At 42.1% G+C, this 16,163-nt stretch overlaps 1 protein-coding gene across 1 annotated transcript in view; it reads right to left on the bottom strand.

Annotated features, from left to right (window-relative positions):
- The window catches only part of GLG1 (golgi glycoprotein 1), an 82,286-nt gene that overhangs the window by 35,106 nt on the left and 31,017 nt on the right, over window positions 1-16,163 (bottom strand). The window contains exons 2-4 of the mRNA XM_032701460.1: window positions 9,282-9,314; window positions 6,484-6,570; window positions 2,794-3,009 (exon numbers count right to left, since the gene is read on the bottom strand). Of these exons, the coding sequence (XP_032557351.1) occupies window positions 2,794-3,009; window positions 6,484-6,570; window positions 9,282-9,314 (336 nt within the window). The remainder of the gene's footprint in view (window positions 1-2,793; window positions 3,010-6,483; window positions 6,571-9,281; window positions 9,315-16,163) is intronic.

The raw sequence follows: 16,163 nt of genomic DNA, 5'->3' as shown, positions 1-16,163 counted from the left end.
AGGAAAAACTATTATCTGTTAAAGCACTACAACACATGTGCAATGGACACTTCTGTAGCTTTCATTATGGCAAAGAATCAACTACAGCTTGGACACCAGGGCTAAACAGCACCCTGGCAACCACACACTACTCATTAGTTAAATACAACCCCACATATTACCAGGAATGGGAAAGCAGCTCATTCCAACAGCCAAAGAAGAAAAGCTCCCATGCGATTACCAATTTCAAATTAGGTCCCTACTGCATGAAGACAAAGCAATCTTTAAATACCAGGAGACCAAATTCACTATAAAGCACAACTGCCAACTGGAAAGGTGACTGAAACTACTATTAAATGTTTCTCCACTAACTGGAAGAAAATAAAAACAAAACCCCCTGAAACACTCCCCAACACAGGTTAGAAAACTCAGTGCTTCCAAATGACACATCTAATGACATATCCACGACCTTTCTGCTTCATAAGGCAAAATGAAGTCCACAGTCAGATCAAGACTTCCAAGCTGAACTTTAAAGCTCTTATAGTGCAGAAACCCAACTAGAAATGGGGAAAAGAAAGCACAGAAAGCACCATATCAGAAGCAACAAACCCAGCGGGAACAGAATTCAATTAGAAAGTAGAAATCAAGCTGAATGAAAAGAGGGAAGTGTAGAAAAGGAACATGGTTAGCTAGCAGAGGGGCTTCAAGAGCCAATGCAATTCCAGAATGCCAACTTAAGTGCCTTTCACAGTTAAAAATACCGGTCTATCCCAGTTACTCTGATGAAGCTATCATACTGCAACCTACTAGCTGCCTGATGTGGATGGAGTTCATGGTCTAGCTGTGCTTATTTCCATAAAAAAAGAGAGAGATGAATCTCTTCCCTCATCTTCCTCCTCAGGTGTCCAGGTGTTATTTATTAAATTCACAGTTACCTTCAGTCACACAAAAGGGTAATGACTGTTTCTCTACAGGTAACTCTCAGAAGCTAAAGAATGGAAATAAAACCAGAACTAGCATCTGATGGGAGCAAATTAGATTTCTCCAAAGCAGCAAAGGGATAGAACAGAACACCAACAAAAGAAATGCTTGCATAGCCATTTATAGCTGTTTCCATAGCAGTATAGAATACTTCAGTTGCTCTCAGTGCCAAAGATGACAGCATAACAAAAGACACACGACAGGCTGCGATGCTTTCACAAACCAAGGCACAGGATTCTGGGTTGGGCACCAAGAAAGAGAGAAACGTGCATAAACCCCCATAAAAGTTTGGTTAGTGATCCCTTTGCCAGCCTACAGAAACTCGGTGACCCCAAGTTTGCATTCATTTCCCTCTCCCTGGTGGCTTGTGGCCTCACCCACCCCAGCCATCCTCCCCCTTCACCCACCTTAACCCAGACCAACACAGAGGGTTGTGCCCTGTTACACACACCAGCCTGCCCACATCAGGTCACTTCTACCATGTGACATTTGGCTTGTGCTCATGAAATCCCCTCTGCTGTGTTCCTTCGGTACTACCAGAAGTTATTTTAGGTTATTTCAGTCTGGTGAAGCCACAGGTAAACATGCAGACCTGACACCCAGGATTCCTGTATTACACTGCTGATTCTATACTGACTGTTAAAAGCAATTTCTCATTTCATGAGGTCCTTCAGCCCAGCTTTAGAAGAGAGCCTTTACTTAATGGAGAAAGCAAGTTACTTGGCTGTTACCAGTCTGAACCTGTCGTGCCTCCAAGTTCCTCCTGCTTCTGTGGTTGCTTTTGTTCTTGTTTCCAGAAATAAGTCCTTACTTTTGTGCTTTCTGTGGTTCACCTATATCTTGTGGAATACACCAGCACTTCAATTTAACACACTCTGGGTGTGAAGCTGCTTACAGCAGTGAATATCTCAAACAACTTAGGAAAGTTTGGTTTTTTTTAAAACCAAAAAACCGTATACCTTTTGTTATATACCCCCTCATTAATAGCTCATTTAACAGACTAATTGTTATAAGCGTAAGAGCTATAATTTCAAAAGCACTGTAAAAAGCTGATAGGGTAATTTTAAGTTTTTATGCTGAGGGATAAAGTTATCATAGAAAAAGTCACTCATTCCTGCAGCACTACATAATTGCTGCCTGCATTAGCTATGCTGAAGCAGACAGGGAAAGAGAGGCCCTTGAAAATAACCCCACATCTAGTCACTACAAACTGTTCTTTGCATCAACCTCTGCTAGTGTCTCACATGGCAAAAGAACAGTGATTTAGTAAAACCAGGACAGTATTGGTAAGTCTGTACTACCAAAATGTGACACCAGGTACCCTGTGCCCTTCAACTGGTTTTGGGTGGGCAGGGGAAAGGAGAAGCAAACAGATAAAAGCTCTTGATCCAGTCTATCAACCACAGCTGGAGAAAACAGAAAGGGTTGTAGCACAGGTCTCATCACCTCGATAACCCTCCTGCCAGACCCGACCAGACTGTGAAATAAGCCAAGCAATAGGCCTGCTTAAACCTATTGTTTGGATTCATTGTACTGAGTCGAGCCTGAGAGAGTGCCATCAGAAAGACAACTACCTGCCAGATCACCTGTAGCGTGGTGTGGAAAGACAAATGAAAGTCTCTGAATAGCAGTTCCTCACAGAGGAACGAATGCATATTTATTACAAAGGAACTGTAAAGAATCAGGACATCACCCTTTTCAGACAGATGAGCTACACCACGCATTTTCTCACTGGCAAGTAAGACAGTAACACTACTGCAGAGCTGCCCCATCGGTAACCTGAGGTGAACGACTTTTACAAGCCTATTGACAATCTGCATGTTCTCTGGATACCTTTTCTCCAGGTCGAATGCTGCCACATTTCAGGAGATTGATGTCAGCCTTGCAGTCATCCATGAAGCCGCAGATCAGCCGATAATCGCTGAAGATAATGGCTGTCATCTTGGTGATGTACTGATGGCACTGGTATTCAGTGATGTTGCCTCTGTGATCCACCAAACATGACACCAAGAAGCCTTTACCAACTGGTTCATCTGCACACTCCTTTATCTGTTAAAAAAAAAAAAAAAAAGAAGGAATAAAATTACAGTGGCTGCAGCTACTGAATTTAACCTTATAAAAAAATCCTCAAAGAAACTTGCATCTGTAGCTTCAAAATCTGCTAGCAAAGAAACCCTCTAGGCTTCAGTTTGATTTTCAGTAAGTCAGAATACTTGAAAATATTTCAGAAAATAGAAATCTCATGTGTGCTAGCATCTGTAAAAAAGCAAACACAGCGACCTTGAGGATTATAAACTCTGTTGCTCAATAATCATCTTTCATAATTACATTGAACCCCTGCAATCAAGAAGGCTTGTAGAAAAAGTGCTAGTTTGACAAACCTTTATTTAGAAAACCGAGCATATTACAACATCACTAAATCACACTTGGACCCCTATTAGCCATCTGACCTCATACAATATGAGATTTTGGCTAGAGGTGAGACTGATTCAAAAGTCAACACTATTTACTGAATGGTTTATAAACTTGCTGGAAGCCAAAAATTACTATAAAGGAAAATCCTCATCAAATTCATTTCTATCAGGCTCTTGTAGGAACTGATTGTTGGTACCAGTGGTCTAAATCAGTGGTCTAAAAAAAGTAAAAATCACAGCTAACCAAAGCTGAAAGCTGTGCAGGGATTGGAAAAGCAGCATACAAGAAGAGACAGGTTCCCAATATAAATCACAGCCTGCACTGCTCAGGGAAGCAGACAGTAAGGCCAAAAACATCACCTTTGGAAGCAAAAGATGCAGGCAGTTTTGACAGTGTCTTTCCAAAGGAAGGGGAAAACATGGTTACCTATCAGTTAACGATGGTCCCTCGAGGAATCCTGCCACAGGAGCAGTGCAATGCCTTGCTCCAAGGAGCACTGAGACCATACAGCTCTTTAACCCTGGCAAGCCCGTGCCTGGTTCTGGTGGCCTTTGCTGAGGGTTGTGCCGAAAACCCGCAGCCGTAACACTGCAGAGAGAACTCCTGGCAGCCAGACACTAAAGTTCAGTGGTGACAGGTTTGCAAGGAAAAGATGCATGGGCTGACTGGATTACATCAAAGATTTGTTCCTGTAAAAATCCTGAAGGGCTCATCAATCTCAAGGAAGATCTATGGCAATCAATAATCCAGGCGGGCTCAGGTAACAAGCTAAGGGAACAGGCAGGGAACCATTTTATGGGTTCTCAAATACCAAGCTGGAATATTTATATTGGGAATTTTAAAAAATGGAGAGCTGTCTCTAGGAAGATATATTCTAATTCAAGCAAGAATAACTTAGGGCACCCTGTGACAGACTCACACAGGTCAGACTAGATGAATAAAACAGATCTCTGCCTCAGCTTATGAGGCCATTACTTTCTATGTAACAAATAAAACATACAGCATTTTAAACATCATTACTTGAAGGCAGATGGAGGTTGGTAAAACATATTTAATCTAAATAGCGATTAGAAAAACACAGTTACTAAGGTCAATGTAATTGTTATAGATAAGGCATAAAATACATTTTGAAGTGAAAACACATGTGATTCATTGCAGGGTGAAGGGGAGAGAGTTGAGCAAGTGCTCTCTGAGAAAGCTGCATCTTTGGTTTGGCCCTGCTCCAGTTCAAGTACCGTGAGCCAAACCAGCACACAATGGCAACATGCTGTTTTTGGAAGAGCCTGGCTTTGGAAACAGCCCCAGAGCTCCATGGCCTGAGCCAGTGAACTGCAGAAAAGACCAAGTGATCATGTTATTGCCAGGCCACTTCTGAAGCAACCACTGTTATCTGGTAGCCAACTTTCATTCCAGGTTAAAGCTCTTGCCAGAACTTATAAAAACCACTCCAGCTGAGTGGGGGGGAAAAGAGAGAGTTGAAATTTCAATCTGTATTTAGCTGATAAAATTAAAAGGTGCACTTTTCAGAACATACCCAGTTGGGGCAGTCACCATTTCCCAAATGACTAGAAATTGCTCTTCCAGCTGTATTCTGTTCTTAATGCAAAGCAATACTTAAAATAAGAGCTCAGTCACCCAGCAAAAAAACCACCTACCTGTTAGTGGGAATTAAAGGAAAATATTAGTAGGTTAATACTATATGTGAGCAGTATATGCCCACTATGTTTAAAGAATGTTGTAGAAATAGCTTTAAAAAATATTAGTGGAATGGTTTATGCACCTGCCCCAGTATTAAACACCAGATCAAACACACACGGTTATTTTTCTTATCCAACTTTTTTCTTTAACTAAAAATTACTCATGAAATGGCAGAATACTGGTAGTTTATGTCATGAGTCACCACAATTACAAGAGGAACACTTGTGGTTAATGTACAGCTAAAATTCTGTACATTCTTCCCACTGCTTTTAGACATATCCCAGATTTAGAGGGCATCGTTTACAGCAATGCCAGACTGTCCCTGCATAGAAGTGGTAATTAAACAGACTGTTAAAAGAGCATTTTCAAGAATGCCTTGGTTGTAAAAATTCTGCAGCAGCCATATGACATAAACCAGAAAAATACAATCTTTTCTATGATCGCAAAAAAGTGGGATCCAACAGATTTGGCGGCGTTTGCTTTTGGGAACTACCATACTCCAAACACAGCACAGCCCTTTGATGCAAGCTGATTCCTTCCACTGTTTCATCTTCTAGCCTTCTTGTAATAACTATTTTCTTGATCTCTCCTTACACTAAACGATTTACAGTAGAGCAGACTGAATTTTTTTAAAAACACAAGTTTATGGCTACATTTAATTATATTAGTGGATATACTAATAATGTTTTTCAGAGCATGCCTTAATGACTGAATTAAGTCAGCTGAAGCCTGTCCTGCTGCAGAGAGCTTTGCTTCCACTGCTTCCTGTCTAGCTGAAAACCACCACAAACAGAGGGAAGAGAGCTCAGCTCATCCAGTGCCTGCGTGGCTGAGTGCACAGCCTCAAGAGCTCCAGCATGAGCACAAGGAAGAAATGATTGATCAAGTCATCTTTGAAGCTGGACCAAGGAATGTTGATATTTGAGGTACAGAGCATCACCTCCTAGTGCAACCTAAAAAGAAGCTGTTCCCAACAGAGTCTCCTTGGAGTAACTACACTTTGAACCTTGAAGTAAAAGAAGTTGATTCATCATTTGCTGCCTATGTAGTTCTCCTTTCTGCCAGCATGACACAGTCCAAAATCAGCCTTAGGCTAAATTCACAGAACCCCTGCTACACCAACACCGTTACAATTGTCAAACACTTGACAAGGAGGGGACAAATCCAATCCACAACAGATTTCTGACAGAAGTTCTGGCAGGAGCTGATGGGTTGTTAGTTCAGCATTTCTTTGCCTGGTACCACTAAGGCTTCTTCAGCAAGGAGACTGAATTAATTACAGGTAGCAATCTTGCATATGAGACTAGAGCTTCCCCAACCCCAAATCGTTATTCACACCCTAATTCATTATCACAAAGAAGTGAAGAAGCCTCAGTGCCCAACAGCAGCCGTGCCTTTCCCCTGCCTTACCTCGGCAATAGTGGACTTGCAGACTTCTCTGGCCACGGATTCGAACTTCGGATCTGTTGTCAGGTTCAGCTTGTAGTTCCACAAGAGCTATGAAGACAGCATTTGTAGAAAGGGGGTTTAAGAGCTTCCCATTGGGAATGACAAACATTTTGCTTCAAAAAACAATGAAACATCATTTATACCCGATCTGTAGCATCATCCTTTTACAGTGCAATGATCAGTGTAAAGTCTCCTTGACAACAACTTGGTCCCTTCATTCCTGCAGTAATTTTCTCATACTGAATAAATTCAGGCTGTCAGAAATCTCTGTAAGGTCACGAGCTGACTCATTAAAAGGATATATATTGCATGAAGACTACTTAATAACCGAAAGCATAAAACAATGAAAGCCATAACTTGCTACCTGCTGCATATTTAGCAATGTCTTTAGCCCACCACACCTTTCTGTGCCTGATGCAAATGATCTAAAAAAATGAAGTCCTCAATATGAGTAAATTTCATACACTGAACAACTGATTAGAAAATGAGCAAAAAAGGCAGGAGACAACACAGCTTGAGCCTTCTGTGAGGGGCTGCAACCAGACAATTTTTGCATGCAGATATATTTCAAAGTTAGGGGAGGTTCTCTCTCTTGCTAAGCACAACACATTAGAGCTCAGAGTGCAGAACACCTTGGGTAAGGATGACTGTTCTTCCAGGAGCCAGCAAAGAGCTCATGAAGGAGCCTCAATGCATTGGGCCACTGCGCAAGAAGCAACCTTAGGCAAGCCACGCCCTGTGGATTATACACATCCCAGACATCCTCCTGAGGCACCATAAAGTGAAAATACAGGGTAAAATGACAAAACCTCAGCAAATAAATAGCCGAGATGTTGCCTGAGAGCTCTATTACCTTACCTGCTTTTCTAGCAACTTAAGTTGCATTTAAAAATTTTTTAACATCTTGAAGAATAAATAGCTTTAAAAATTCACTTCAAAGACTGTGCCTTTGTGTCAAAAATCAAACTAATATCAAGAAGATAAAAGTTTGACCAAACTTCTATTTTGACATTTCAATTATACACAAAATACTGGGAAAACACGAGGAAAGCAGTTTCACATCAGCTCCAGGAGGATGGAAGTACAGAGAGAGAACCAAAATCAGAATAAACATAACTGCACCACCTTCCATATTTATAATCATGGTTTTATAGCTGTGAAAAATTGAAAAGGAGATGAGGGAAAACTAAGGTGTTTCAGATGGAGTAAGCTGTAAATATAGAGGTTTAATAGACAAAAGTGAATCAAGAGGGAACCTGTCCTCACAGAGTGCTGTAAGGCCTCTCCCAGCTAGAAACGGAACTACAAGAATGAGGGCACAAGATGAGGATACATCTCTGCATTTGGAGAGTCTCAAAATGAGCTGCTGTCCAAATGAACCTTCCCACAGATAGAAAGAAGGTGAAACTTGCAGCTTAAAACTCCTGACTGTAGCACTAGGCAGTATTTTCCAGGGGGATCATCAGCAGTTGTACGATCAAAGACTGCACAGAGAGGCAAAGAAAACATCTGGACACGAGACACTTCTCTGTAGTCTAGGTTTTTATCACCCCCCCTTCAACTTCTGCCTGGGAAAATGAGACTTTGCCCACACTTCCTATTTGTGAATGGCTTCCATAATCCACATGCACCCAACATTTGCCTTGTGGCAGAGATGTTGTCATTTAATCCAGCAGAAGAAAGGTCCAGCTTTGATTTCTAGAATTCTCAATTTTAGTTCACTCAGGTAGTCTCTGTTGGCACACTTAAATGTCAGGTAGATACATTTTAATTACTGGAGTTTTCTCTTTTTCAAAAAGACTTAAACAGAAACACGTTGTGCCCTTCATCTGATCCAACCCTGCACAACAGAGAATTACAGCTGCCAATGAAGTCAGGCAGAGCAGTACTAAAGGTTAATTTATAAACACAGTTGGAAATTACTAGTTGTACAGCATGGCCAGGTTTCATCTCTGGAATACATCTTCCAATAATAAAGCAAAATGCAGCTTCTCAAGCATCCAGAATCAAGAGTGTCATTGAGGCATGCACTTGTCTGTCTGTGTTCAGGGCTAACCAAGCAATTAAGGATCTTGATGTGGTGTATGCCAGCAGAGTGCAAATGAGAGAAACCAAAGGAAACTAATAATGCCAACCTTAGCAATGATTTTTTTATTCTCTTTTTTCTTTTTTTTTTTGAGTCTTGGGATTTGAGGAGTCAGCTTGACAGCCTGAAAACTGGCTAATAGTTTGCTCACTGTTAAACACAGTGTTGAGAGGAAATCTGTTCTAAAACCAGCCAACTGTCTCAAACTGCTTCTAAATATCACACCCCCACAGCATCTTCCAAGTGAGTCTAAGAATTTAGCAGCTGTGAAAGTAATACAGAAGGTGTCAACAGCTGAAATTAAGAATTTAAATTCAGCACTGCTCACATCTTTTCCAAAAGGAGCACATCACGCTGCTCCCAGTAACTCACGGGAACCACCCCCCAGCCATCAAACAGGAAAGACGTCTGCTATCCTCCTCTGAGACAGAAGGACAGTTTATAAAGCTCTTAAATATGTTCCACTCTGAAATCTCCAGCAAGACCACAGTGGCTATGCTGGGTTAAAGAAGTCACCTTGTGTTCTTCCTCCATAGGCCAGTATAGAGATCCAAATGTGTCCCGATTAATACCTTTTGCAAAGTACCAAACTATGCAAAATACCTCAGGTTGATAAGGGATATGAGGTGCAAATGCCAAAGAAAGAGACTGAATAAAACAAAGCAATACTTACATGATTGCAGTCTGAAGAGATTTCATTATCTGGCTGAAAGGAGAAAAAAAAAAGGAGTGTCAGTTCACTACTGATGTGATGCATTCAATAGAGAGAAGAATTTAAACTTACAGAAACTCTTTACAGTCATCTCCTTTCCACTGAAAGAAACATTTTGAGACAATCAACAGGAAATTTTAAAAGCTGCATATAAAGAGTGATGACACTGAATTACCAAAAAGACAGACTAACAGGTATTTTAGACACAATGCTGTCTTAACTCTACAGAACACAAATAGCACAAGAGTAGCAGCATTTATGTAGATGTTGCAAAAACATAATGAATGCACTGGCACTTGCCCCAGTTGCCTGAAGTAAGAAGGGAGAAAAGCATCTGTGGGAAAATAAAGATGCAGTAGCAGAGTTTTAAAGAAACATAAGTTTGATGCCTACAACTGAAGGAGAAAGGTAGGACTCACTTCCCTCTCCCCCAGACCCAAACGTTCATATTCTCCATTTGACAAGCAATGTCTTTTATTTCAGCTGTACATAAAGGAGCTGGTTTAAGGCAGCCCTGAGATTTACACCTTCAACTGTGAGAAACTGGTAACATCCAATGTTCACACATCATTTCAAAATATTCACTATATTCTCCCAGGGAGCTCCTTTGGAAAGAACTCTGGGTACAAACCATCCCATCCTCCTTTCAACCTGAGCGGTTCTCACACAATGAAGAGTTCCTTGAAAAAGGTTAATCATACAAATCTGTATCTCCTCTCCATAGCAGAACAGCACAAAGGCAGGACAAAATCACCTGGTGGTCACACCCACATTAAAAAAAAAAAAAAAAAAAATCAATCCTGAGTCACAAAGTCTCTGCTTCCACTGATATTTAAGATGCCAGACATGCTTTAAGAGTCACAAGACACTCAAAGCTTAAACACATCACTGACATTAACATGTTAGACCTCAGGTATCTGGTAAGAGAACCAGTATTTCATCCCTTTTGGAAGCAAGCAGAGTTTCTCACTGCCAGCATTTGCCACTGCACAATGTGCTACACCAACACTTGCACCATTGCTGCTTCAGAGAGCACTGACACAAGTGAGAAAAGCAAGCATGGAAAACGTTTCCAAGTTCTTAATTACAGCCATTATTTACTAAAGCTTTTTTATTTTGTATAGCAGAAGTGGCAGAAATCACCTCTTCACTTTGAACATAAAAAATGGTACCTGAAGGACTCCAGTAATTAACTGCAGTTTAGTCAGACTGACACTATTTAAAATCGTATCTCCCAAAGTAATAATAAATTTGAAAATTAGGATATCAGGGTTTTTTTTTTAAAGGCTAGCAGATGCCTGCTGGTTATCCTCAGACTGCAGAACTGATTCCCTCAACTGAAAACTAAGATGCCATCCAAACTGCTCTATTTTAAAGCACCCCCTGAGACCAACACTATTATGAGTTACAAGGTGCGTTTACTTAATTTTCTGCACCCATCCTGTATCATTCAGCAACAGGTAAAGGTTTTAGGCTAAGGTAATTTCAAAAGCTGAGAGGCAGGATGCCCTCCACTGAAGTTGCTGTCTCAGTCTTTTAGTCAAGGATAGTTTCTTTATAAAAATATATAGGCTAGCAGTGGAATTCTTCTCTAGAGAACAGGACTTACTAATACATTTGCAGGCAGAAGAATTTGCAAGGGCCAGAGAGAACTCTCCCATAACCCTTCTGGGTCATTTCAGTTATTTTTGCGTCCTCCAACCTGGTAACCTTTGCTTCAGATCCACCAAAGATTAAAACTCACGTTTTTTTCTGGAAAAATGAGCCCAAGAAGATAACAGTAACTTGGGAAGCTTAAACAAGTTTTTCTTGAAATATACAAGAATAAAATACTACACACTGAAATACCAGCCTTCCCTGTGCTCTGCAGCAAACCTCAGCTCTGGGAAATCGAGCCTTATTCTTCTGAGAAGAGTAACAGAATTTGAATGGGACCTTAATTAACTTTAGCACCGAATTCATTTACAGTGCAATACTTAAATATGCAAGGCATAAGATCTAGCTAATAATCCTTTCAGTGTGGAATGAGATGACCCCCTGCTACCTAAAGGCTGTGATCCTTCTTTCCTCTTACCACTGCAATTGTAGGAATGGTGGGTTCAGTGGCAATACTGACCTGCTTCTCCATTTTTAAGTGAACCAAAACGAGAAAAACAATCCTTTTATCTTTTGTCTGATAAACTGAAGGGCTGAGTTCGAAGTGGGAAAAAATTCTCCCCAGAGCACCCCACACTAATCCTGTCTTGCTGAGGAGACAGCCTGTGGCCCTCTGTCCTTCCCAACAGGAGCACTTTCAGAACAATCCGCCTGTGTGGTGAGAGTCAGGAAAAAAAGGTAAGTTTCAAATTACCGCTGAGAGAAGTTGAAGAGCAAGAAAAGCTGCATTGTGTCAGTCCCACATGGTGAGCTAGAGGAACACGGATGCTCAGAGGACCCCAGGGCAGGGGGAAGGAGGAGAGCAGCCCAGCCCAGCACCACATGCTAGTCAGGGCATTTTAGGAGAGGAAGCTGAAAGCGAGGACATTCCACCGATTAGCCAGGGAGAAGGACTCCTCTTACATCTCCGAACTGAAGGATTAAAAACAGCCTTCACAAAAAGTATATGTGCCTCTGGGCTCACAGAAGCTTTTGCTGCTTAGCAGCTTCAGTGGGAATATATTGCCTCCCTCTGCAGTTCTCTAAAAAGCTCTCCAAACTCCTTCACGCACTAACACTCACATCCCAGAGTATGAACACCACTTCCTACCTCCCAGGAAAAGCAGAGTTTAGAACAAGTACCAGCTATAACCTGAACAGAAAAAGCATTTCCTTCCATTCAACCACAAACAGCCACAAATCCCAGTGCATTATTATTGTGAACTCCACAGAGAAATTCAAAGGTTTGTATAAACTCATATCACCCCCAGACTGAAGTCATCAACACCGCTGTGTTTAAAACTGCCTTTTCCCACCCACCAGATATCAGCTTGCTGAAACAAGCCACAACAGTCATCCATCCCTTTCTACATCTCTCTGCTTGGGCAGCAGGATAAACTAGGTCAAAACTATATAGCAAGCAAGCAGCTCACCTAAACTACCCAGGCTGCAAGAGGCACAAGGTGTTGGCGCTTCAGCTGCAGAAATGGACCATCATCACACTGGGAACCAAGGGAAGGGTTGATGGTGATTGAACCAGTGTCATGGATCACCACCTCCTGCTCAGCACACTGCCTGGGGTACAGTTACAGCCACCCCCCCAACATCAGTCAGACCCCTTTCAGTTGGGTATATAAATGAGATTTGATTTGGTCTTTTTTCTTCACATTCAGAGAAAAACTAATTCACGTCACTGGATTTTGAAAAGCAAGGTAAGTATCCTCATCAGCTAATGTGGATGAGAGTGGCGAGGCACAGGTTGCCCAGAGAAACTGTGTTCAAAGCCAGGTTGGGTGGGACTTGGAGCAACCTGGTCTAGTGGAAGGTGTCCCTGCCCATGGCAGGGGGTTGGAACGAGATGAGCTTTAAGGTCCCTTCCAACTCCAACCATTCTGTGGTTCTGTGAAACTCAAGGTCTTGGGAAAACTCTCTGCAGGGATTACTTGAATCTCTAGAATTAAGATTCTTTTGCTTCCTTGCAAAAGTCATACAAATAGAAGAGTCTGAAGTCAACTGCCCAAGTGCCTTAATTCCCAGAATTTAATCCCTCCTGAGAGCAGAAGAGGGGATGATGGCAGAAATTTGCACTGTTCTCTTAAGGCAAGAGTAGCAGTGCACTTGCAGGACCAGGCATGTCTCAAATACTAACTTTGGATAATCTTCAGGGCATCCAAATTCAGACCTTGGACCTGCTCAGCCAAAAACCACCGAGAACCAATGCAGAGCAAAAGAGCAAAATAAAATGGAATTTGGCTTGTGGATGGGAGGAACCCAGTAGATGTTCTCTTCCTAAATTCAGGAACAGATTGCAATAGGATCAAACAAGTCAGTTAGGAAAGTTAATGAAAGCAGCTACATTCCCATGAAAGACAGGGTAGGCAGAAGTCCAGCCAGACTGTGGGTGTTCCCCAGATTATTGCACTGTCACACAGCTGATTATACTACAGAGCACAGGGCACACAGACATGCAGTACAGGCAGCTCAGAGGGTTTTTTCCACGTTGATCTAAACAAACACATTTATCATTATTATCTGCAGAGAAATGATAGAGCAGTCCTGCTGACCCAGGAGCTTCTAATAAAGTGACCTGCAAGCTGATAAAGGGACAATTGACTTCTTAGCTGTGTCCTTCCCACAGATAACAGGAATCTTTTTGCACCAAACACACCCAGCCAGGACAGCAAACTCTGAATAAAGTGATTCAATCTGCAGGTATCAAGCTAGTTAGATTTACAATACAAGAACACAGCACAGGTTAGATGCCAGGAGAGATCTGGGTGAGCCACCCTCCTGCAAACCTGATCCCTTCCCAGTGCAACCACTAGAAACGATTCTGCAGCAGAATCTGTGGAAACATGAGGAGACAGTAGTTCCTAGGCAAGAAATCAACACAGCTTTTGTAAAAGAAAAACCACATATCACACAACTCATGCTTCAAACGTACTGAAACATCCTGGAGTTCTGTGCCAACAAGCATATGGCTACAGTAAACCGTTTTCACACATCCTGCAATCCTGAAAAAGTCATGTGTGAAAGGAAAGTTAAAACCAGCGATAATTTAAGTTCAAAACAGATGAGAAGACTTTGTAATTTAATTACACATTTAGTGAGCAATGAAAGCTAAACTTGTTAAGCCAAGCTTGAAATATTCTCTAATGCCAGTGAACTGTTAGTACTAAAAACAAACTCAGTGTTGTCATGTCAGCAAAAAACCTCTATACTTACCATCCATGTTTTGAAAATAGCCAGTTTAAAGAATGGTACTGTGGATACATCACCGAAGTTACAAGCTCCTAGCTTCATATACTTTGCTTGTTTCATACAAATAATTTTTCCCACTTACAAACAGAGCCAAAGTCTGCAATGCTGCAAATCATTTAACCAAATAATTATGTCCACATTAGTTAGGCATTTGTAGTTTATGCAAACATATTAATCCAAGTTATACACAAACACCTAACAACACAACACTAACATCTCCAAAACATACACTGTGCTTGCCTATGCAAACCAAACTAACAGCACCAGCAGCAGATTCTTTAGCTACCCTGCACACACAAAGCACAAGCAGCAAATCAACCCAAACACCCAATTCTGCAAGAGTTTTTTTCACGTTTTAGCTGAATTCTAGATTCCACAAACTTTTTCACCTTGACTGACCTTTTATATCCTCCAGGGGTATGACACCATTAAAGTTAAGTACGCTTATTCAGAAAAGATAGCACAAAGCAAGATCAAGGAACCCCAGCACAACATGTGTGTCCTTCTGGCTCAGCAGCCATGGAAAAAGGAGCCAAGGATGAAGCAGGCCTTGTTCCCTCATACTTTGAAGATTCCCATGTTCAGAATCTGCTTCAAACACCAAGAAAGCTCAGTAAGTCGTATTCTTTGCTACCTGGCTTTGACAGTAAGTCAATAGAATTTTAGTAATTGTCATGTTTTGCTTGTTTCACATTTGCTAGACACTAAGCAAAGCCTTCAGCGGGCTGCGTGCCTTTTCTGCACAGCAGAGATCCCTCCCTGGGCAAATACCAAAAGCAGTAAAATCACAGAAAACGCTCAAGTTTTAATTCCAGTGCCTCAGAAATGACCACAGACCACGGTGCAGTTAAAGGAAAAACACCAGTTCCATTCAGCTAACTAGGCAAACGCCTTTGCTGGTTGTTTCTGGCCAGCAGGTCCCTGTCTCTGAGCTGGCTGCTCCCACCCGAGCAGAGCTGCAAGGTGGGTGCTCGGAGGCTGCACAGCTGCTCCATGCTGGCAGTGCCATGCTCGTGCCACAGCCATCTCCCACGAGCTATTCTTGTCCCTGCTGCTTCCTTCTCCCTGCACAGGGCACCCTCAAGCCCCTAAGCCCTCTTTGCAGGGACCTTTCTCATTTCAAGGCTGATCCACACATCAGAGTGTGTGGATCCAACAGCCAGCACCATCAAAGCAAATTTGCCCCAGATGTTTCTGGTTGTTCTTCCCTTAGTCCCCTCTCTTCCTCCTCTTGGAGGCTTTCCAGCCAGTCCCAACTGTTGTGAAGCAAGACAGACCCTTAAATTATGTGTTTGCCACAAAGTTTGGCAGCACAGCTACCAGATATAATGTTTCCCATAACACTCCTCCACAACAGAGCTCTGCTACTAAGCATAGCACTGACACTGAGCTGCAGATCCCGCCAGGAGGTTTCAGGATTTGCTCCTGGAAAGCTCTCTCGACACTAGCAAAAAACCCTCTGAGACAGAAAGGCATGCAAGGACGCTGCCAGTGTCACAGGAGAGGCTGAAAGGAGCAGGAGAGCTGTTAAGAGCTGAGTGAAACAGCTCAAGCACCATCCAAAACTCAGCAAACCAACAGAAGAGCGTTTGCCATTTCAGAGTTTTCTGCTCATGGAGGAGTAACCCCAGCACCAGTCAGATTACTGGGAAAGCACAGTGGTACCTCCACCTGCAGCATCAGTCAGCCCTCACGTCTATTGGAGCTACGCTGAGACAACTTTACTCTCTAACAACCTGCCCAGATGAGACTCTGCCTTAACCCCAACCAGAAACATCCCAGAACAACTGAAGAGTATTTCCAGTAGAGAGGCAAAATCAACAGCATGGGTATTGGCAGTTCTGCACAGCATCTCCTGGGGGATACAGAGGAGAAATGAGTGGAAAATGGAATGGAGGTCCCAACAAATAATTCCAGTGCGACAGCTAACAAAATGCTTTTAACAAA

This window comes from Chiroxiphia lanceolata, chromosome 13, assembly GCF_009829145.1.
Source record: "Chiroxiphia lanceolata isolate bChiLan1 chromosome 13, bChiLan1.pri, whole genome shotgun sequence".
NCBI lineage: Eukaryota > Metazoa > Chordata > Aves > Passeriformes > Pipridae > Chiroxiphia > Chiroxiphia lanceolata.
This window is presented reverse-complemented; position numbering and strand designations above follow the sequence as displayed.